The following is a 21,986-nucleotide window of genomic DNA, read 5'->3' on the forward strand; positions in this document are numbered from 1 at the left end:
TGACGCAGATAATACTTGGTGCTGATAATGAAGGACAACATGTGGGAATTATTTACGTGAATATTCACAACAGATAAGACGTTTTAGTTTTGTAAGAGTAAGATGTCAGTGTCGGAATGTTTTCTTACTGGAAGGAGATTTTATTGTGAAAACTTCTTGTACTTTGATTAAAATGTACCACGATGTTACACTTTTTATAAAGAATAAAAGTTTGGTTAGAGTCGTTTTACCACAAGCTGTGCTGATAATGACAACAACTTTCAGGCTCACAAATTAAAATATAAACATCAGGTAAACAGAAAGACTGTAGGGTTGATTTTGAACAAAGTTATTGTGGGTTACTCAGGAACTGTAAATGAGCTCTCAGCTTGCAGCTTTAATCTGATAAATGCAGATTATTTCCTCTGCTGCCATCACTGAGACATATCCTTAATCCACAGATTTACTGACATCAAACTGGCTCCATAAAACCTTCCAAAGCATTTGCAAGTAAATACAAAGTTTGATTATTCAGAACTTTTTTGTGAATCTAATTCTAGCATAGTTAGGTTAATTTAATTTTAGGTTAGGTTAATTTTTAGCTGGCAGTAAAATGAAATGTTAACTTTAGAAACTTCATCTATATCGACTTTTATTTGTTTACTTAAAATTAGACCCTAAAAGGTTATTTTCAGCTCGTACCACCATGTTGCCACGATGACCCCACTGAGACGGACTAACTGGGTCCAGAGTTGGTCATTCTTGTTGCCACTATAATTAGGAGTGTTTAACTCAGAGCAACATACATTCACTGAGGAGACATCAAACCAGAATTAAATAGTCTTTTTTTAAGTTTTATTTATCCAAAATGACTTCAGCAATAACAGGTTCAACGCAGGTTTTGTTTTTCAGGCTAAGCTTGGAAACAAGACACCAGTGCAGCTTGATTATCTTCACATCTCGTCTTCTGCTCTTGCATCCGTTGATTAGTTTCAACCACAGCTGTTCATATCTTATTTTATCTTATTTGTCTTTATTCAGCCAACCAGTGACATGCACTCATACTCAGAGGCAAAAGATGGACTCTTACTGCTGATGCTTTCATGCAGCTGAGTCCTCTCCAACCTGATCCCGTGCTGTTTGTTGATTTTCACTCTTAAGTTCTTCCGTTTGAGTATTTGCTAAGGGAGGATGAGTTTCCTGAGCACCACCTCATACTGTACAGATTCTCCTGACAAGGTGGGACTTTTATCTGCTGAATCCAGCTGTATAACATTTTCATCAGGTTGATCACATTCTAAGTGAAACAAATCTGGTTTTATTTCAAATGCAAACTGCTTTAAAACTTTTCACTTAAGCCCTTGTTTCATCTTATAAAAACACTGGAATCAAACCAAAGATAAACTGGTTTAAAAACTAATATGAAATGAATGTAAAACATGTCCTTGCATTAAGCTCACCTGTTCCTCACCTTGAAAGGTGAGAGGAAATGACATCATCACATTTTGTACCAAGGTGTCATATCACAACATACCATCATGACAAGTGTCACAGATCCACACCTTGTATGAGTAATTCACAAAACTGCAGGTAGCATTTCAAATAATACTAAGAACCAGTTTGTTAAAAAATGACAACAGTGAGGGAGAGCAGGTCCCGACAAGAAGAACTCTTCATGACTAAACATGCTAAAGTTATTCTTTCTTCCTGTTTTTATTCAACTTCTTCAAATCTAAAATAGAGAAAAAAAACTCCACAAAACAGGAAAGGAAAGTTTTAGTAGTCTTCAACATAATGCTGCCTTTGAAAAGCATTAGTGTGTACGTCAAATCCTAACCCTGATCCTAATTTTGGAAGCCCACAGCATATTCAGGGTGGAAATGTTTATGCAGTGACAACCTCTGTTTGCCTCAAGCGTCATAGCAGTGCGAGTTCGAGCCAATCGCGTAAAGACCAACCCCCAGCCGTCACAATGGTTCCTGGATAGAGGAGATATAAAGCAGTCTGACAAGCCAAGAGGGAGACAGAGAGCGTGAACCATGAAAGAAAACCTCGCCAGTGTTTCAACTTTAAACATGGCTTTTACTGAATGCATGAAACCTACTGACTTCTTCACTGGGAAAAAGGACATAAAGTGAGTAAATGAGCCTTTAGTGATGGTGTTCATGATCATGACGAACTTGTAAAAAGAAATCTACTTTCATAAAACCCTAATGACTCTTATTATTACAGGAGGAAAAACTGGAGAAACCGAATCGGATTTCTGCTGAAGGCAAACTCTTCCCAGTCCATGCTGCATCCGATGAAAACCAGATCCTACAGGTAATTTCTACTGACTTTAAAACTTGTGTGCAACATGCAAGCTAAAGTCTATTTACTTTTAAAGGCATACTTTGCATTCAATTTAGGCTTTTTTGTAACATATTATTTTACACAAAAAAGAGACTAGTTGCACTCTAAATTACTGCATGTGACAAAAACACAAACATAAGCTTTACAATTAAGTCAATCAAACAGTTGCTTCATTGTAGAATAATTACAGCAATACTTAAATGTAATTAGGTTACAGTGGCACCTCAAAGGCAGGAGCCGTTGCAGCTGTAATTATCTCTTACGAGATCTCTGTTCTTTCCCCTCAGGCCAAGCGTTGATGACGTGAACCAATGGGCACAGTCGCTTGACAAACTACTCAGTCATAAATGTAAGTATAAGTCATCTGTCTGCTGAAGCCATTTATATAAAAGTGTCTCAAAGGTCAAACTGTAACTGGGGAGCTGAATAAAAGCAGTTTATTGGCCCCAATAAAACTTACTTTCCCTTCCATTAATGGGTAAACAGTCTGTGAATGACACTGGCCCTGTCTTAAACACCTCTCCCTCCGTTTCTTCCTCCCACAGATGGAAAAGCTGCTTTCCGTATCTTTTTGAGTTCTGAGTTCTGTGAGGAGAACATTGAGTTTTGGGCTGCTTGTGAGGACTTTAAGAAACTTAGTTCACACAAGCACCTGGTGTCCAAGGCCAAGCACATCTACGAGGAGTTCATTCAAAGTGAAGCTTCCAAGGAGGTAATAAAATGTCTAATTTAGCTATTTTCTTACTGATGATATGAAATCACAGTTTATGTTCCTTCGAGGTAATAAAGAGATGTTTTTATTGACTTGGATGCCAAATGCTCATTCTGCATGTTTCTTTTCTCACAGATAAACTTGGATTTTCACACCAAAAATGCCATTCTCCAGAGTCTCAATGAACCCACAGCAACTACCTTCCAGGCAGCTCAGAAGAAAGTCTACAGCCTGATGGAGAACAACTCCTACCCCAGGTTCATCCACTCTGACCTCTACAAAGAACTGTGTGCAGTTGCCAGGGGGGAGAGCAAGCACATAAAGTCCTAGTCAAACTGAAAAGCCTCACCTGAAGTCATTTGTTTACCGCTGTGGCTGTGAACTGAGCTCAGATGATGTTTATTCCAAGCACTGGCTCTGGATAAAAGTCCTGAATGCAAATTCTGGACATGAACGGCAGCGGCGAGTGTGGAAAATGCAAAATGAAGCCATTTTTAGTCCATCCTGCTGAGCGATTGGATGAGGAAGCGGGAATGATTAGGCTGGATGTTATACGATGCTGCAGGAAGTGTGCAGGAAATGTTTTACGAGATGGAATTAAGGTTACAGTTTTTATCACCAGGTCGTTGCACACAATGCAGTTTCATGGGTTTCATGCAATGATGCACGTCTAAGAAAATATCGTAGCTCTGCTGCGTTGGAGGCTGAGAAGTTAAAAGGCCGTGCAAATGTCCTGTCAGAAACCCACAGTGCTGTAAGAATGTATTTTCTGTCACACTTGAAGATTTGGTTCAGGAGTCATGCACTTTTCATGTAAAACAAGTTTTTTTTGTTTGTTTTCTGCTGTTTTTGCACCAGTTTACACAAAAAGTGCAGCTTCAGTTTGTACAATAATGTCCACATTTCCACTGATAACTTTACACGGCTTGAAATTATTGTGAGAATGTAAATATTGTTTTGTTACATTTATATGTTTATTGTATAGTTCAACTTTAGGCAGCTGGACTGCTTGTGAAATAAAATGTTTTTTATGCTGAAAACCTCTAACGTGTGTGTTTTTGTAAACTTAGATCAGTTTTACTTATGACACTTTTTTTAAACACAAGTGAAACTCAAAGTGCTTCACATAAAACCAAACAAGCATTAATATGAAAGATGTTTTTAAAGAAGGTAACAATGCTAAAAGAATGCATTTAAAAATGAAAGAAAAAAAACACATTATCTTTATAAATGATAATAACCGTAGTAAGAAATGAAAATCAAAGTTTTGAGGTTAGGATTAAGGACATTAAAGGTGTCTGTTTACTGCACCCAAACAGGGAGCGGGTCCAATCACCTCCAGGCTCAGTTTAGGATTCTGGGAACAACAATTAAACCTGCATGAGACACAGAGCAGGTTTACTCATCACATGGGACTGAGAGGTCCGGTAAATAAAATAAAATTTGTATGTAATAAAAAGAATCTTGATTTTAATTCCAAATTCACAAAGAGCCAGCATCAAGATGTTGGAAGAAAAGAAATGTGATCCCTTTTTGCAGTGTATAAACTCTGGACACAGCAATCTAGAACAACTAGAAGATGACTAGTGTTTCATTTGAACAGATAATGATATTACAAAAAAAAAAAAAACATACAGGATATTTATTGCAAAGGTCAAGTCAGTTTGACAAAGTACCATTCTGTCCCTTCTAGTTTCATCCATATTGTGCAGCTGGCTCTCTGCTGCCAGTGTGTTTGTTAGAGTTTGCATCTAAAAACAACTCTGAAGAAAGTTTTAAAATGAAGGCTGAGCAAATACAACCCAGCATACAGTTTAATGCATTAGATATGTCAGCTTAGAATATAAAGACACAAAGACCTTTTTTAAATAATGTATCACTTACGGATTTTTCGAATGGAAAATTTGATTCCAGCAACTGCTAGTTATCAGATCAATTAACTAAATTTATTGGAAGAACACTAACGATGACATGCAGTTTTATTGTTAAGCATAGGAAAGACTGACGTGCGTTTTGTACAAAGGACTTGTTTTAAAAAAGCACGTCGAACGTTCAGTCACATTTTTGGAATGCCGCCTGCACCCTTCTTTGTTCTAACAGTGTGACAAAAACACCAGTGTTGTCTGCAGAGACGGTAAGAACACGAGTCATCCTACGTTCTGCTGTGTGGCTGCAGAACAAGCTGTGAACCCACCGTGAAGGCTGACAGTGGCCAGGGTGCAGACGTTTCTCCTGACAGCTGTGTGACGGGGGGGCTTCTTCTTCTTCTTCTTTTTAAGGACCGTGCTCTGTTTGCATGCAGGGCAGAGCAGCAGCCTTCAGGTTTAAACATATAGCATATAGCATATCCATCCATTTTCTTGACCTAATTCTCCTTTCTGTGTCTCGGGGAGCTGGTGCCTGTCTCCAGCAGTCACTGTGCGAGAGACAGGGGACACCCTGGACAGGTCACAAGTCCATCTCAGGGTCACACGGAGACAAACGAGACAAACAACCGTTTGTGCTCTCACTCACACCCAGGAACATTTTTACAGTTACCAATTAATCTAACAATCTAACAATGTTTTTGTTCTGTGAGGAAACTCACGTGTGCACAGGGAGAACATGTAAACTCTTTATACAGTATAGAAATATACAATTTCAAGCAAATCCAGATCCCCATGTTCCTTATTTCTGATGTTTGATTTCAGTTTATTGAAGCTCTTACAGGAAGCACTTCTGATTCGCAGCCCAAAGCTAAAGCTGAAAAAACTTGGCCAAGTTTTTGTACAAGTTTTAACTTGTGACCTTTTTGTGAAAATTTGCTGCAGAAATAAACACTCCTCAACCTTTTAAGGCGGCAAAACACACATTTTGGTACACAGCAGTCTTCCTGTGCAACACTTTAGTCCTTTTTTTTGTCTCCATCAGGCTGTTGCAGTACTTTGTTGTGTGACCCCAGCAAACACAAACAGATCAACAGGAAAAACATGCTGATAATTACTCAGTTTAATGAACTACGTGCACTGGAATGGTAAAAGTAGTCTCATAGATTTTTAGTTGCTAATACATGTGAGACGTGTATGGAGACATTTTCTTTTCTGGTACAAACCCGTTGCCATGAGCGATCTTGGAAACAGACTTCTGGGATGGGGGCCAAGGAGTACTCAAGGTGCATATGTAAACACTGCAGCCAAAATTAGAAAGTGGCCACGTCTTACTGTGGTCAGCAGACTGCTTGTGCGTGGGAATACACAGACCTGCAGACGTACACTCTGTTCGAGTGCAGCCAGCAAAGAAATGAAGTGCAGTCTGTAGGTTTCCATTCGGGTCAGAACCAAATCAAACAGGTTCAGAACATCATACTTCTGAAGGCCTTTAGCCAGGGAAAGCTGTGGGGGAATCAGGTTATTCTCTGAGCTGTTTGCAGTTTTAATTACAAATATTCTGTACATCTTTTTAATGCTGATGGCTCATTTTCTACAAAGAACACATTTTTATTTTTTAATTACAGCATGCTGGGCACGTGAAGTTTTTGCACATTTGAGTCAGCAGGATAATGGATAAAGTGTGGCTAAAACTTTTTCTTCTTTTAATTTGTTTTTTTGAGACTTATTGTTTATAATATTGTCTATAAACGAACAGACTCTAAATCACTTCACAGCAAGGTGTGGATAATTAAACTGAGTAAAACGTTAAACGTTTTGCTACAAAGTCCCAATAATTAGGCTGGATAAAAATGGCTTTTCTATAATTAACTAAATTTATTTTGCAGGTTGTTGGTAGGAACGAGACAGCTGTAATGTTTTACTCTTAATTTCAAACAATAAACTACACGATCTTACATCAAAAACTATCCCTTTCCAGCAAAAAATCTGAATAAAAAAGAAAAGAAATGCAATAAATACATATTGTTCATTGAGTTAAAACCTTTTACATTTAGAAAATATGCTGCTGGTTGGAGTCAACATAAACCTCTGAGCAAAACAATATTTGAAAACAACGATTTATCTTTAGGACTCACACTTTCATCACGATGAACTAATAAACACCAGAAAACTCAGTCTTTGAATTCAATACAATTTTGTAAACTGGATTATGAAAATTAAACATGTCATTGCACTGATTCAGCAGTAGGTGGGGGTAAAGATCCACGGCTGATATAAACCATAATGTTGATGATAAAGGAGAAAACCCACCAGTTCACAAACATCTAAATATTTTATTATGAAAATAAGACAGAACAAAATGTCACCACACCTCTCCTTCAATCATGCATTGGAGCTGATGAACAAACGTGAAGACAGAGTCTCTACAGTGCAGATGGTTGACAGGAAGCCAGCGTTGGAGCACACTGCAGCCCCTCCACGGTCGCGCTCACTGATGGAAACACCACTGTGGGGTACTGGATGCATGTTTGGTTGGTTTGGGTGGTATCAGAGGCTTCTCTGACGATGTGGATTATATGTTTTACTTGGCTTCCTGAGCTTTTTTGGAGCTTTGTTTCTCTTTTGCCTGAGGAGACCATTCCGAATACACACGTATTATTTCAGATGGTACATTCTTATTTGTAGGGCAATTAATGTATTTTACACACAAAATATCAATGAAACACTTAATCTTTTAAAAGAAGAACAGAAGTCCTGTGATGATGCCCTCTAGTGTCAAAAATAACTACTGCAGGTCCACTTTTCAACAGTTTGTTACTTTTTATTTACATTGAAAGAAAGGTTTTCAATTTCTCTCCTATGAACAACCTATGAAAACTCTGAAATTAACACACGTGTATAACTGTTGACTGACGCGTCCACATCCTCAGATCCTCTGGATTCTAAGTCAATATTGCTGTAAAACCAGATAATTACCTTTTCCACCAAAGGTATTAACTGCTGGTGCTCTGCCAGCGTCTTCAGGAGCTCCATGATAAAAGGAAGGTAGTTGTGCTTTCGTCTGATATTTTCAACCTGAAAGAAGACAGAAAGCCAGCAGACTGGGTGAGACTGATGTGGTTCTATGAAGGATTAGCACTAAATGTTTCTGAGTGAATTACTCTAAAGTATGGACAAAAATGCTTCACATCTACAAAAAAAGAAGACTGCTTTGAAAGGTGAGGGCTGACCTTATATCTTTTTAGTTTCTGATTTTCCTCTTCAATAAGAAGCTGGTACTTTGCGATCTCTGACTGGATGGAGCTGAGAAACGTACTGTTTTGGTCTGTGTCCATTGGCTCATCCTGAGGAGCAAAAAACAAGATTAAAATGGTTTTAAAAACTTAACCTTCTACCACAGAAATCTGTGATTTAAAGATGTTTTAATTAAAAATAAAAATATGGAGGAAGACTGCAAAGACATCAATGTTCTTATTAGATTTAACACAATAAAAGACCTGCACAGTGTTTCTAAAACCTCTGAAAACTTCCCCTTTGCTGACCTCTAGTGGTTCAAACTAATGCAGCTGTGTACTGGAAGTGGTGACATATTTAGATATTAAAACTTTCAATGTTGAGCAACAAAGTGAAGTTTTCAGTCAGGGTAAAGTCGACAACATTAAGACTTCCAGCGTCTTCAACAGCTCATTTGGTCATTTTTTAAAATAAATATCCCAACTCTGACCTCGTTCTGTGAAGGCCACAGCTAAGAGCTTCAGCTTTAGAAAGCTGCAGGTTGAACGTTACCTTTAAAGGAGAACATTTAACTCACCTCAGTGAGCTGAGTCTGAAGCTCGGAGATTTTCCTCTCATATATCATCTTCCTGTCTGACACTATAGCCATCAGGTTAAAGCGGATCTCTCCTTCACTGTACCTGAAGGGGAAAAACAAACTCTCAGCCTCCGGTCAGCTTTAGATTCATTTCTACATGTTCAATATTTACTTCTGTATTCTCTTCTCAATGACTGGGCGGACTGCGCTGATCCAGTCATCCTGGTTGCACGCACCTGGGGACAACAGGAAGACGATAATTAATGAAATCTGTAGCGACAGGAAGCGTGCGCAGCACATCATCATAAACAGGCATAGTTTATGTGACGTGGATCATAACCCCAGAGCCTCACACTGAGAAATTACACACGAAACTGACAACTTCTACGGAAGAGAAAAAAAGAAATTATAGAACTAAAACTTGTAACTGCCTACCCAAGTCAATTGGTCCTTCTCGAAGTCCATCCAGCTCGTACAGTCTACCGTTTACAGGAACATAGCTCACAAAGTGGAAGGCATCTTCATCCTTTGCTGACGACTTTGCATCGAATTCAAACATCTGCTGTCTACAAAAAAACACAATACACCCACCCAGCAGTCATTAAAGCAAATTCAGACACACAAAACTTGAACCTTTTCTTAATATCTAAATTAGATGAAAGTTTCTGTTTTTCCACAAGCAGACAGGCCCGATGGAAACAAAACAAACACTTTAAACCCAGGTTAGAACGAGAGGCTAAAAATAACCTCAAACTGAGGCCGTCCAGCTGGAAACTACTGTATATGAGCAGAAGCTCACCTCGCAAAGCCGTTGTGAACTTGTCGAATCACTTCAGAGTTGCTGAGAGCCAAACCTTTCATCTGAGGAGAGAAGATGGATTAAACTCTAACTGCGGAAACTTGGCCTTAAAAAACACCAAGAGGAAGACAAGCCACAGACGGTAATCGTTCTCTGGAAACAAATCACATGCCTAATTTGTTTTTCAGTACAAATGTCTTCACACACCTCTCATTTATTCAGATTTAAAGTAATGTATGACACATGCCATAAACATACTAATTGTGAGAGTAAATCTAAAGTCTGTGTCTGCATCTCTTTTTACCGTCAAATCATTTATAGGTCCCAGTTTTGTGCCTTAACAAAAAAAACTTTCTTCTTAAACTGGACTGATAATTAGAAGGCGAAGCAGCCAACGTCAAACAAATAAAACCTCAAATTCTGGAGAACTAGTGCTCAAGAGCACTTCAAAAATGCAACAAAATCTAAGCAAAACACTGTTGTTTTTTTTAAAAAAAAAAACAAAGCCTCTACATGCTTGTCCTAAAGTAATTAGAAAAAAAAATAAAATCTGCCATTTAGCATCATAAATTAGTGGCGTTTCCTGATTTGTTTGAACACCACTGAATCAACCCAGCTGTGAAAACTGTCAGTACAAGAAATATACTGTTTAATAACACAAACTTTACTTATGATCACTAAAACATCAGCACAGTTTAAATAAAACACAAAAAAAGCTTCATTTACGTACAGCTGCATCAAAACTTTGTGAAAACTCTCTGAACTCTGTCAGGGTGTCTCCAAGCAACATGTCAGGATGAGAGCAATTAAGTAGAACACTGACGATCGCCTGGGTGGCACAAGCGTTGTTTATGACCTGCAAACACAGACAGGAGAAATTATTAAAGTCATAACTACATTCATTACAATGGGGAGGACCCTTAGTGAGTTAAGACACCCTGAAACTCGTGTTTAAAGTTGTTTATCACATTTAAATGAAAACCTCTGCAGCATAGACTGCTTTACGTCACATCCTGTGTGAGGATGGTCTAATCGCCATATTTGAAGACGGGCTCCAGCAGATAAACATTAAGAACAGGGGGACACATAGAACCACTTTAACGGTCAGCTTTTTCCACAGTAATCTGCTGCCCAAATAGGGAAGACAGAGATCAAAACTCATAGTTCAGAACCATCAGAAAAAAGAATCTGTCTGTGCAGAGTTGGCTCGAATCATTTAGCTGAAGGTACGTTTACTTGTGTACTTTTATGAAATAATAGCTTCAGCTTTAAGGATCCTTTTGATAACAGAGAATATTTAAAATCAGACTTGTTCCCTGCCTCGAATGATACAGATTCTTATTGTTTATAACGATGTTCAATGAGAACGCTGCTGTGAAACAGACACAAAAAGCTAATAAAACACTTACGGTTGTTACTGTGTGGTGACCGTTCCACACTTTGAAGACATTTTACTCAGAGATGTAATATTTGTATGTTTGGAAACTTTTGGATGCCTTGAGGTTTTCTCTTGTGAAGGGGCTCAGATTATTTACAATGCCAGGAAGGGAAACAAACGGAAACTAATTTAGATCGTTCCGTCATTTCCTCGCGTGCAGATCTCCCTAGGAGTCAAATTCATTCAATAACCTCAATTTCTGACAATATCGCTGCTTGTCAGCCGACTCAAGCGTCTCTACGTGCTATGACTTTTGAGCTGCAATGTTTATTATGGTTTCTGAGCCACTGAACTCAGCATCTTAGCATGGCATTTCTCTAAACCAAGGATTTCAGCCTTCGCCACAGAATCAACCTGTTTTGTTACCTGTTTGGCAAAGAAAATGTGGTCCAGCCTTGAATCCTGGACAATTGATCCTGCTGGCTCTTCGCCCGGCTGCCACTTGAAGAGAAAAATCAAGCCGTGAACTGGTCTGAAACAGAACACATACAGTGAATCAAACATCTATCTATCTGCAACAAACACAGTTAAGTCACACAAACAAACATACTTCAAGTTCTCGAAGTTCTCGGGCTCCATGCTCCAGATCTCTTCAACCTGAGCTCCTCTGCAGCCTGACAAAGACAAACAAAGCATCAAATTGCACCTCAGGCTGCTCATATCCACCCTTAACAAGCACGAACTGAGACAGAAGCATCTTTAAGATACTTTTATTTAGATATTTTAAGATACGACCTGTCAACAGATCAAGCTAAAACTGTTGCCTGACTTCGTTTTCTCGCGCCGTTGTGTTTGAACGCTGAGTAATGCTAGCCATTTAGCTCAATGAAGTCATCAAACGCAGACCAATTACTGCATGCAACTTTTATACGGGAAACAAAATTAATGATGCAGTTGTTGATTCGTAACTTGTGATTTTATTTCATTTTTTATTATGAAGAAAAATGTGCATGCAGAAGCTACCGTTAGCTACACACATGCTAGCTAGCTCTGTCGCATAGCCTCGTTACATTGAATGAGCCACCAACGTTATCACACAAAACACTCACCAAAACCCTTTATGAGCTCCGTAAACACCCCGGGGTCACTCTCCATCAAACACCACTCTCCTGCGCTTCCAGACATTCTTCACAATGGGTTTAATTAAACCTTCTGCACACATATATTTATCAAATGCTAACAGCTTAGCAGCACACCCGCTAGTCGAGCGCCGTAGTAGTGACTTCAGAGCAATGCAACGCAAAGAGGGTGCGCACGGTTTGACTCCCAGCGCACACCGTGTAAAATATAAATAAATGAAAAACGTCTAAACGTCAGCATCAATCTTCTTAATTAATCCAAGGATTTTTTGAAAATGTTCTATTTGCTATCAAAATGCTGACATAAATGATTTCTGCTCGTTAGAAAATCCTAAAATTGTAATATAAACAATCAAACTCCACCCGCCTGCGACGAGTGGGTGAACATATGAAGCACACTTCCAGAAACGCTCAAAGCCGCTGGAATCTTAAAACAGGATTTATTTTTTAATGAATAAAAATAGACATTTGATGTACAGTAATAAAAACATTTTAAATGCTTTAAGCTTAGACGTGTGTCTTTTAAACCACACTGACTAATAAAAAATGTTTTTTTGTAAACTACCTGACATTCACACAGAAAAAAACAAGACGTAGTGTAAATGATAACACTTAATAGCAGCCCAATAAGGTCTTCCAACGATCAAAATCTAAGTGCTTTAACTTTCCTTCAATAAAATCCTTCAATACAAAATAACTTGATACAGCTTGATGGTCAAGTATTCATGATACTTTAAAAATAATATAACGGTTTACTAAACTGTGCTTAAAAAAATGTTTCCAGCATTTACAGCTTTTCTCCACAAATGAAGGTTTTAATAACAACTGTACCAACAACGATGCTTTACATCCGCATCAGAAAACAAATGCAAACCAAAACGTCAAGTGTCTGCTTTACTCTGATAAACAAAGAGCACAGTCTGGCTCAAACAATCTGCGACATTTAGCATGAAATTATGCAAACACCTAATAAATACAGGATTGAAAAGTGCTACAAGAACGGTCAGTCATTTGGAGGATTCGAACTGTCCGCTGCCTGAGCCTTCAGAGCCAGAGGCAGCACAACAAGAGGAACACTGCTCGATGAGGGGCAACAACTTCCCCTGCTGATGGAGCTGTTTGGTGTCCGAGCCACCCCCGATGCAGTTCCCGTTCACAAAGACTCGAGGTACCTTAGAAAAAAAAAAGATTTATATCAGTGCGTTACCGGTGTGTGGATTAGTCTGTCATCTCTGAAGAAATAAAGTGTATTATACCGTACTATCCTGAAACTTTATTAGTCATTTATTTTATTATTAGAAGCTAAAACGTCAGGCAGTAAAGTTCCTAGAAGAAAAAGTGGGATTCTTACGGTTCTTGCACCGGTCATTTGACCCAAAGTTTCTTGAAGTCTCCTTCCATCGTTGTGCTGGTCCAGTTCAATTACCTTGTAGGTCGCACCGATTTCATTAAATACATTTTTAGCCATTTTACAATACGGACAGGAGGTCTTGGAAAATATGACAATGCAGTTCTTTGACACCAAATCCTGGAAATTAAAAAAATAAATAAAAATAGGAGATGGTCAAATATGGAAAGAAAGAATCCAGAAAATAAACCCACAGTTGCCTCTTAAAAACAACACATTTTGTAGTAATTATAAGTTAAAAGTTAGGTTATAGAAATGTGGATGTTGCTACATAAACAACCAGTTTAACAATCAAGATTAAATTCTAAATTATTTAGGACTGTGTCTGTCATACCTTGTTATTTTTTTGTTTATTTACCTCCTATATTTTTTCAGATATTTCTATTACTTTCACTTTAATGAAGTTTCCTTCCTGAAATGTAATAAAAAATCTACACAGGAAGTAATGACTAAGGATGTCAATACACATGGGATTAAGGAGACCAGAAAAACAAAAGGAAATACTAAAAAAAACACACAGAAGTTTACTTCTGGCCTTAAACACAGTTAAAAGCAGATTGTTAAGAAATCCTCTACACACTGCTGCAGCAACAAGATGACAGCAGGAGGCAGAACGGTAAACACCGACGTACCTGAACAAGCTGTGCACACACTGGGCTGGAGAGACTCCCAGGACTGGAGGAGGTAAAGTTCCCCATTCTGAAAAAGACAAAGACATGCAGTATCTTAGAGCCAATAGAGTTTCACATGGCAGTATATCAGAATCTAACTAACACGCCGTGCAATAACCTTAAAAATGTGAAGATACCGAAGGTAGGGAGGGAATGGAGGGCAAGAATTAGCACAAAAATAATATAAAAATGAGCCATAAGTGATGCTCTGAATATGTCAGCTGTTACAATAAGGTCTGAAATAATCTACTGACTAATGCTGTTTCAAGCCCTCTACAACTGTGGTAAGGTTTTCGTGGTGGGTAATCCAGGATTACCCACCAGATAAAGCTCTTCCCAGTACCGGTGGCACGACAACGTTCATAAAAGTCCGTCCACAGCAAGCCAGTCTATCACCACCATCTGTGACACACAAAATGTGTCACCTGCCTGCTTAAGAAAGTTTACACTCCAAGGGTTTTATATGCAAGAATGTAATATATATTTTAAATTATACCCCTGACAAACCTTCAATATTTATGTTCAGTGCATTTTCCCCCATATATCAGTAAAATATCTATATTTGTTGTAACAATTTAGATTTTTATAAGTGTCATATTTTATTTTTCTTTAGTCATCAGTATTTATCCCCTTGTACATATGGTTTCTATATCAATTAGCTGCATTTCTTTTTTACTAAATATGCGTTTTATTCCCTTCATTTTAGTCATTGTAATGACATTTCATTCTAATGTCTAATGTATGGTGTATTGTCTGAATGACCTAAAACTATATACAGTATGATTTACTTAACAAATTAGCAAAATCACAATAACAATTTAGTTGAAATAAAGCAGTGGTGGTGAATTATTAATATACTGTATTTAATACAACCCAAAATGCCTGTTTTGTGTTATTAGCCAAAAGCTGAATATCGATATTTTTACAAAACCTCACACTGTCGAGGGTTCATATTGAGGCCGAATTGTTTATATATATTCACTAAGTAGTAACAGCTTTGAATTTAATATATATCAACAAGCAAAATCCCATAAATAAATAAATTATTAAACGACTGTAAATATTAAGGGAATACGGCAAGCAGCGTGCGAGAAGCGAATGGACAAAACTATGAAGCTAACAGAGCCTCGGAAGCAGTGACGTTGTGTTACATGCTAACAGTTCGTTTAGAAAAGTGTTAATTCTGTTAAATATTAGTCCGTGGCTCTGTTATAAAGTTAGTTAGATAGATTTTAATGAAGTCAAGCAAGCGATAATGTCCTTCGGCAGCCAGTCTGTGACAATAGGAAGACATTCTGTCCGAATCATAGCAAAAAAAGAACAAAATGCAACCAAAAAAAGGAATTTGGCCGTGAATAAAACATACAGTTAGTAAATAAGCAGTTATGGAGTTACAGAAACAGCCTGTCTTAAACAGTACACTTATTTTGATACTTTTTAGCGCTGTATATTTTTATCCACACCTTACGAAGTAGCTTCCGCCTGCTTCTACTTCTTCTGAGCTGGTGGGTCGCAACTCAACGCAATGGCGCCATACCGCCACCTAGTGGGCTAAATGTGGTACTACAACACCACAGACATCGCTCTTCCTCTTCAGGATATGCGTAGATCAGACTATAGTGTGACTGGAACTATCAGTCATTTATCAATATCTAAGATAAATAATGATCATTATTGTCCTGATTTCTCCCCATAGCACCATACACGTTTTATTTTCTTTTTTTTTTTTTAATTTTCACTATGTTTTAATAAGATCTTGTTCAGTTTTAGTATCATTGCAGTACGTACTGTTCATTCATAATATCCTATGTGTTAGCAGCACCACCTTTTTGAATAAAACCTGGAGGGGTTTATTGTTGTTTTTTGTAGGCTATATATCCAGTGTTAATACTCCTGCTTATTTTCACTCAACATTAACATAACCCAGAATCTAAAGAAAGCACAAAGTAGCCTCTCCATTTCAATCTTATCAAAATAAACATTTAACTCTTAGTATTTTAACAGATACTGAAAATCTATCAAACTCAGTTATTGTGTTATTTCTTTCCTCAATCCACTGCAGGATCAATATTACTGATTAAAGCTAATTACATTATTTATAAATGATCTGGTATCTCTTTGACAATATTTAACTTACACACCAGGATATACACTCTTGTATAAACACATTTGCCTTTTTGGTCATATAAACAGTGTAAAAATGACTATTAAAATACTTTAAATTGCTGTCACTTTTTTGACCCCTTGAAGTTCCTTGTTTTGTGAGTTACCAGAGTGGGACAGAAGAAACTGATTCTGAGTCTGTGGAGTAATTGACTTCTGTCTTTGCATCACTAATCCACTTAAAACTTGAAATTTAATCTCAGTATTTCCAACTGCCTTTTAAGAGGCCCTTTGCAGGATTTTAACTGCAGTGCATCCTGGAGATTAATGCAGTATGCAAGAATTTGCACCAGTTGGAGCCAAATCCCCAACTGATTGTTCTCCAAGGTTTGGTTTTGTCTCCAAGGCTTCCTCCTTTTGACAGGGATTTATTTTCTCTGTTGAAACCATGTGCTGCACATTGAGTCTCATCAGCAGAGGGTTTCATTTCCCCTCTCTCTATAAATGCATTCGTTTTGAATACATTCCCATTGACCACTGTAGCTCACAGAGGCAAGGAAATCAATCAGAAATCTAGAAACATCTGATGAGGCAGCACAGAAGCGGGGGATTCAAGTGTTTCCTTTTTTCCAAAGCCAAAGGAAAAATGCATCGCCTCAGCAGCTTGTATCCAGACATAACCTCAGATAGACAGCATTCAGATTAGCCACCTGTTCACAGCATTGATACGATTGATTTACAGAGAGGGCTGGAAAAAAACTGAGGCTCCAGCTGATCAATGAAGCCGGTGGAGAACACCGGCTGAATGATCCACATGAAGTATGAAGCTTTCTTTTGAAGATGACTCCATCCATCTTCCCCCCAGGATGGGTGAAGTGAAATCATGTTTATTTCAAGCAGATCAACTCCTTCTAAGCTGCACTATCACAAACAGCTGATCAGGTGGGAGGAGAAAACTGGGTTTCTGTGGCCGGTTAAATTGTTGCTAAAGTAAAGAAACATAAGCTCACCTCACAACTTTAACTTTGTCATCTAAGATAGATAAAAATAATAATTAAAAAATCTGAATAAGTGTTACATTATAGAATGCCACAATTAGCAAAATTACATCAGTAGAAGAGATACCATTTACTGCTCTTAGTAGCAAAATATCCCAATAAATGGACCAAAAAAATATCTAAGAATGAGTATTTTGGCATTTATTAGCCATGTGGTTCTTTTAGCTCCACCTAGTGGCCAACCTCTTTAAAGCTTTGGTCAGGGTTTAATTGACACAATAATGAGGTGCACAGGATCTAAACTGACAGAAAACATTCAGGCAAAGGGAAGGCCACAAAACCTCCTTTAACAGTTTCCAGTATCCACAGTGATACTCAAAATTTTATCATAAAAATTAAGAGTTTGACAAAAAAAAGACATGAAAACAGTCCCAGATGGCTCTCTCTCCTAAAAGTAGACAGTAGACAATTCTTTGAATTAAAAAAAAAAAACCAAGAACCATTATGCTTGTGTAGCAGAAACATACAAGACTTTAAAACATTCAAATAATTTTACTGATTCAAAGGAAACCTTTAATCCTTCAGACGGATCAGAGGAAGAGATCTGCTGACCTCTGATGACTGACAGGACGACTGTAGAGAGAAAAATATTTAACCGTTTTCCAAACTTCTGGAGAAACATTATTCCCTTGCCTCAGGCTTGGATGACTAAATATTCAGTTACAACATTTCAAAGTACAGAAACCCATTTCTGCTATTCTGTAAAAACAAGATAATTTAAGTCCTTTAAGCCTTGAAGTAATTACAAGACAAAATTATAAATTAGCATCTCCAAAATATGTGTCACTATCTCAAAATTATGACTTAGTATCTCATTAATTTGAGGTACTCTGTACAATTTAGGTGATACTAAGTCATAATTCTGAGATAATAGATCATAATTATGAAATGTTTAGTCATCATATTTTAGATAATATCTCATAATTATGACTTGGAGAATCTTTTTTTTTTTCTTCTTCAAGGTGGCAGAAATGGACTTCCACAGGAGAGAGACATGGATGATGAGAAAAAAAGAAAACTTAACTAATGAACTGTTTCAGGCCCAGTTAGGAAAATGTGCACAAGCTTTGATGTAAAACTGTTTGGTAATGATGCATGCAAAAACATTTCAAGCTGCAGCGAAGTGCTGACACTTGGAACTGGTATTCGTTGATGAATTGTTGCCGTGTAGACGTGCGGCGCTGAATACCACAGAAGCACATCATTTATAATATTTGTGAAGACATGGCCGCTATAATTTGGACACACTGAATACACAGACACAGAAAGTGAAATGCATGTGAACTGGGATGTTTTATGGTCCAGATGCTTTGGGGAAAAGCCTGAAATGTCCCAGACATTCAGAAAATGGACTCTGCTCTGCAGAGACAGTTTCTCTGTGGAAGAGAGCGAGCAGCCATTAGTGTGATGCGTATCTCACATCTCATTGTCATTAGTCCTGGGATCCTTCACTGTGACAAATTACAACAAATGTGGGTTAAGTTGTTGACATTGCTTTTCCTGGGTTACATTATGATACAAACCTGTGGAGGACATTCTCCATGTCTCCTTAGTCTTCATTTATTCATGTCATTTCCTCCCTGCCGGGGTCACGCAGGGTCACAGCCAATCCCAGCATACAAAAGCAAACTGTCACATTCACGCCTATCAGCCATTCACCACCTCAGATTCACCTGATCCTCTTTGTTTGGCAGGAAACCCACACAGACGACATGTAATTGTTGTCCACCAGGAGGCCGTATCAGCTTCACACACGGGGAAATAAAGGTTACGCTGTGCTGGATCAGAATTAGTTAATATTCCAGGGACCAGAAGGAAAATCTAAAGGCTTTATTGTTGTTTCAAATCACAACACTTGAGTGAAAAAGCAGCCATTCAACAGGATAAAAAGGCAGATATTATTCAAATAAAGATAATATAATTTACATTAACACATTCTCTCCTGGGTGATGATAGAAATTTGCACCATTCAACAATTACATAATTTCTTTAAAATAAATAAAACAAAGCATTTAATTTGTGTGTGAAACATGAGATTGCCTTTATCTGCAGAAGAACCTTTCTCTTCTTTGTTCCTGTGAAGACAAAAAATATAATTTAATCAGAATAAAACTTGATACCTAAACATTTTATATAATGTCTTTTGCACTATCCTTCCTTTTTTTCTTTAATAAGATTTAAAAAAGAAAACTTCTTTTGTAATCAAATACTTTGTCAAAAATGAGTATTTGAGCTGTAGATGTGTTGGGACATGAAAAAATTAAACTGAATGATTTTTATACACATTTGCTTACTATTTAATTCAGTTTAAATGTATTTATTGTATTATATACTTAATGTATTTAAGTGTACAATACAAACAGTAAATCTTTGAATCCAGTCCTGTCCATCTTTTATTCTAATCTGATTCTGTTTAATGAAGTCAGATCAGATTCAAACAGCACACAGTTCAGTTCAGTACAATTCATTTAAAAAAAAAAGCCCAAAAAACTCAAATTGAATTTAAAATTGCAACACAGATTTAAATTCAAACTCAACCACATGCTGAGCTCATCCGGTTTGATTTAGTGTATTTATAAAATACTAATTATCAAAGAGTTATTTGATAAAATCAATAAAACAACAAAAAACAGACTGGATCAAATCGTTCCACACCTCCTGTTTTTACAGGGAAAAGTTAAACTTGTTGGAGCTTTTGTATCTCTGAACCATTCAGAAAAAAATCCCTGAGATGAAGATAAACCGGTTTTGTTGTTGAATACTTTTGTTTTTATTGTTTAATACAAAATATTTCAGAGTAAGTTGTGTGAGAACAACTCTTTCCTTAATTAGACTTTTTAACATAGTATAAGAAGGAGAAAATTAATTTATAATTGCAAAAACATCATTAAATTGAATTAAAATGACATTTTTGTTTGTTCCACCACTGCTGTGAAATAAATTACACTTGATTGATTTTCTCCAGCTGGATAAAAGTTAAAAGCAAACAAAGAGAATTTAGTTGTTCTTATTTCCATCATCTTGACTTTGACAAAGAAGAAGCAGAGAGCTTTCCGTTATTTGCTCTGCGTCTGTCTGCACATGATGGTATTTTCTGGAATGAGCAGCTGCCACAGGCCTGAAAGTTTGAGAAAAAAATAAAAAAATCTCCATTGATCAAAGTGCAGGTCTTAGCTAGAATTTGATTGAGTGATGCTGAGTTTCTGCTTAACAAGCATCGGGCAGATTGCACAATAACTCATTTTTGGTCAGTTTATCAATAAGCTAATTCTGAAATCCATAGCGCTTATTATGCAGATACATTAAAACGGTGTCAGTGTGATTTTTCACTCTGAGTTTCAGATACAAATGGAGTCAATCTACAGGCCCTGCTTTGCATTAATATGGAGAATCTCCATTTCTACGTGTTGATAAAACTGTCAGTCACGACTGGGTTAGATCGCAGTTTTCCAGATCAGGCCTGAAGGGTTCAAGACTGAACTGCAGCCAGAGAAAATTCATGAGCTATTAAAAGTCAATGGTCATTATAAAAAAATAAAAAACTTCAGTGGGTCTTTCAAGGAGCAAAATGCTGCCCAGCTCAGCATTAACCAGTAATTGTGTAAAATGACTTGAAATGAGTGTGGAGCTGTGCACCCTCTATGGCTCAGTAATTAGGTATTATGGCCTTAATTGTTCTGAGATGTCCAGATAATTTGGGTAGAAATAGTTGGACATACTAATGACCTGCTGAGTACAGAATGCCATAAACTCAGACTCTGTAACATGAGCTCTAACAGCTGAAAAAAAGGATGGCTGTTTAATATTCTGCTGAATAAATGTGGAGCTATTATTTCTAAAGTGGCCAAAACATCAGCTGAATATTGTTATCTTCATAAGAAAACTGTTTTTTTTTAATAAAATGGAGAAAAAAACATGATATAGCATCTTGAGTTTAGCAGCTTTTTGTTGTTTGATTCAAAAAGTGAGTGAAGCAGATTTCAGACCCGTTTGATGATCAATAGCTTGAAGTTTGAATTTCAAATTGAAGATTTTTCATATATTTATTTTTATTACAACCTAATTGTAAAATTCTGCAACAAAACACGAAGCACTGGATGGTTATTTCAGTAAACCTTCCACAGAAGAGTAGAAACAGTTTATTTTAAAGTTACTTTACCACTGAAAAGAACAAAACTCCAATAACCACTCGTACACATCAGCTGTGTGCTGACAGCAGGCATTAAAAGGGTCAAAAGAGTGGCACATATGCGACTCAACTTTGAACAATGAGTCAGACTGCGACATATAAAGCTCACATAATCTCAACACTTTGAAAAGCGAAAGATGTCAGAAAATGGTCTGGGGAGCAGGCTGAAGAGCGGCTAAAAATAGAAACGCTTTGTGCAGGTGACAGCAGATGTGCTGTAAGAGCACTCAGGGTTAGAGATGAAATGAGATAATGCTGTCACATTCCTCTGCCTGCATTGTTTAGGGTCAGGACATATATTTTCCATCAAAAGGACTTAAATAATCTGTGCCCGACATGTGACAATCATTCTGACAAACCAATCCTGGCAGATTCGTGTTTTTCCTGGATCTGCGCTCCATTACTGAATTCCCAAAGTGCCTTGGAAAACATCCTGTTTCCTGGTGCAAGACCAAACTAAACATTTGAACAATGAAACTGTTTAATCATTGCCATGAAGGAAGCTCACTGGACTCATTC

At 37.4% G+C, this 21,986-nt stretch overlaps 3 protein-coding genes across 4 annotated transcripts; 1 reads left to right on the forward strand and 2 right to left on the reverse strand.

Moving 5' to 3' along the window:
• Positions 1-1,971: 1,971 nt before the first annotated feature.
• On the forward strand, positions 1,972-4,083 carry LOC108243574 (regulator of G-protein signaling 21-like). The gene is made up of 5 exons (XM_017429121.3): positions 1,972-2,113; positions 2,212-2,301; positions 2,619-2,680; positions 2,877-3,043; positions 3,179-4,083. Exons 1-5 carry the CDS (start codon positions 2,019-2,021, stop codon positions 3,371-3,373), a joined length of 609 nt encoding a protein of 202 aa, XP_017284610.1. The 5' UTR covers positions 1,972-2,018; the 3' UTR covers positions 3,374-4,083.
• Positions 4,084-7,224: 3,141 nt separating this feature from the next.
• Positions 7,225-12,204, reverse strand: uchl5 (ubiquitin carboxyl-terminal hydrolase L5). The gene is made up of 11 exons (XM_017429120.2): positions 12,009-12,204; positions 11,510-11,573; positions 11,326-11,431; positions 10,252-10,377; positions 9,522-9,583; positions 9,158-9,288; positions 8,895-8,958; positions 8,723-8,825; positions 8,142-8,255; positions 7,888-7,986; positions 7,225-7,537 (listed from the first exon to the last, which is right to left on the reverse strand). The coding sequence occupies exons 1-11, from the start codon at positions 12,082-12,084 to the stop codon at positions 7,493-7,495; spliced, it is 990 nt and encodes a 329-aa protein (XP_017284609.1). The 5' UTR covers positions 12,085-12,204; the 3' UTR covers positions 7,225-7,492.
• Positions 12,205-12,459: 255 nt separating this feature from the next.
• Positions 12,460-15,648, reverse strand: glrx2 (glutaredoxin 2). Of its 2 annotated transcripts, none has more exons than XM_017429100.3 (4): positions 15,581-15,648; positions 14,079-14,145; positions 13,390-13,566; positions 12,460-13,210 (listed from the first exon to the last, which is right to left on the reverse strand). In XM_017429100.3, the coding sequence occupies exons 2-4, from the start codon at positions 14,142-14,144 to the stop codon at positions 13,046-13,048; spliced, it is 408 nt and encodes a 135-aa protein (XP_017284589.1). In that variant the 5' UTR covers position 14,145; positions 15,581-15,648; the 3' UTR covers positions 12,460-13,045. The 2 variants fall into 2 exon arrangements, with proteins under 2 accessions (XP_017284589.1, XP_017284587.1); XM_017429098.3 differs by lacking the exon at positions 15,581-15,648 and adding an exon at positions 14,236-14,406.
• Between the last annotated feature and the right edge of the window lie 6,338 nt (positions 15,649-21,986).

Source organism: Kryptolebias marmoratus, linkage group LG24 (assembly GCF_001649575.2).
Source record: "Kryptolebias marmoratus isolate JLee-2015 linkage group LG24, ASM164957v2, whole genome shotgun sequence".
Classification (NCBI taxonomy): Eukaryota; Metazoa; Chordata; class Actinopteri; order Cyprinodontiformes; family Rivulidae; genus Kryptolebias; species Kryptolebias marmoratus.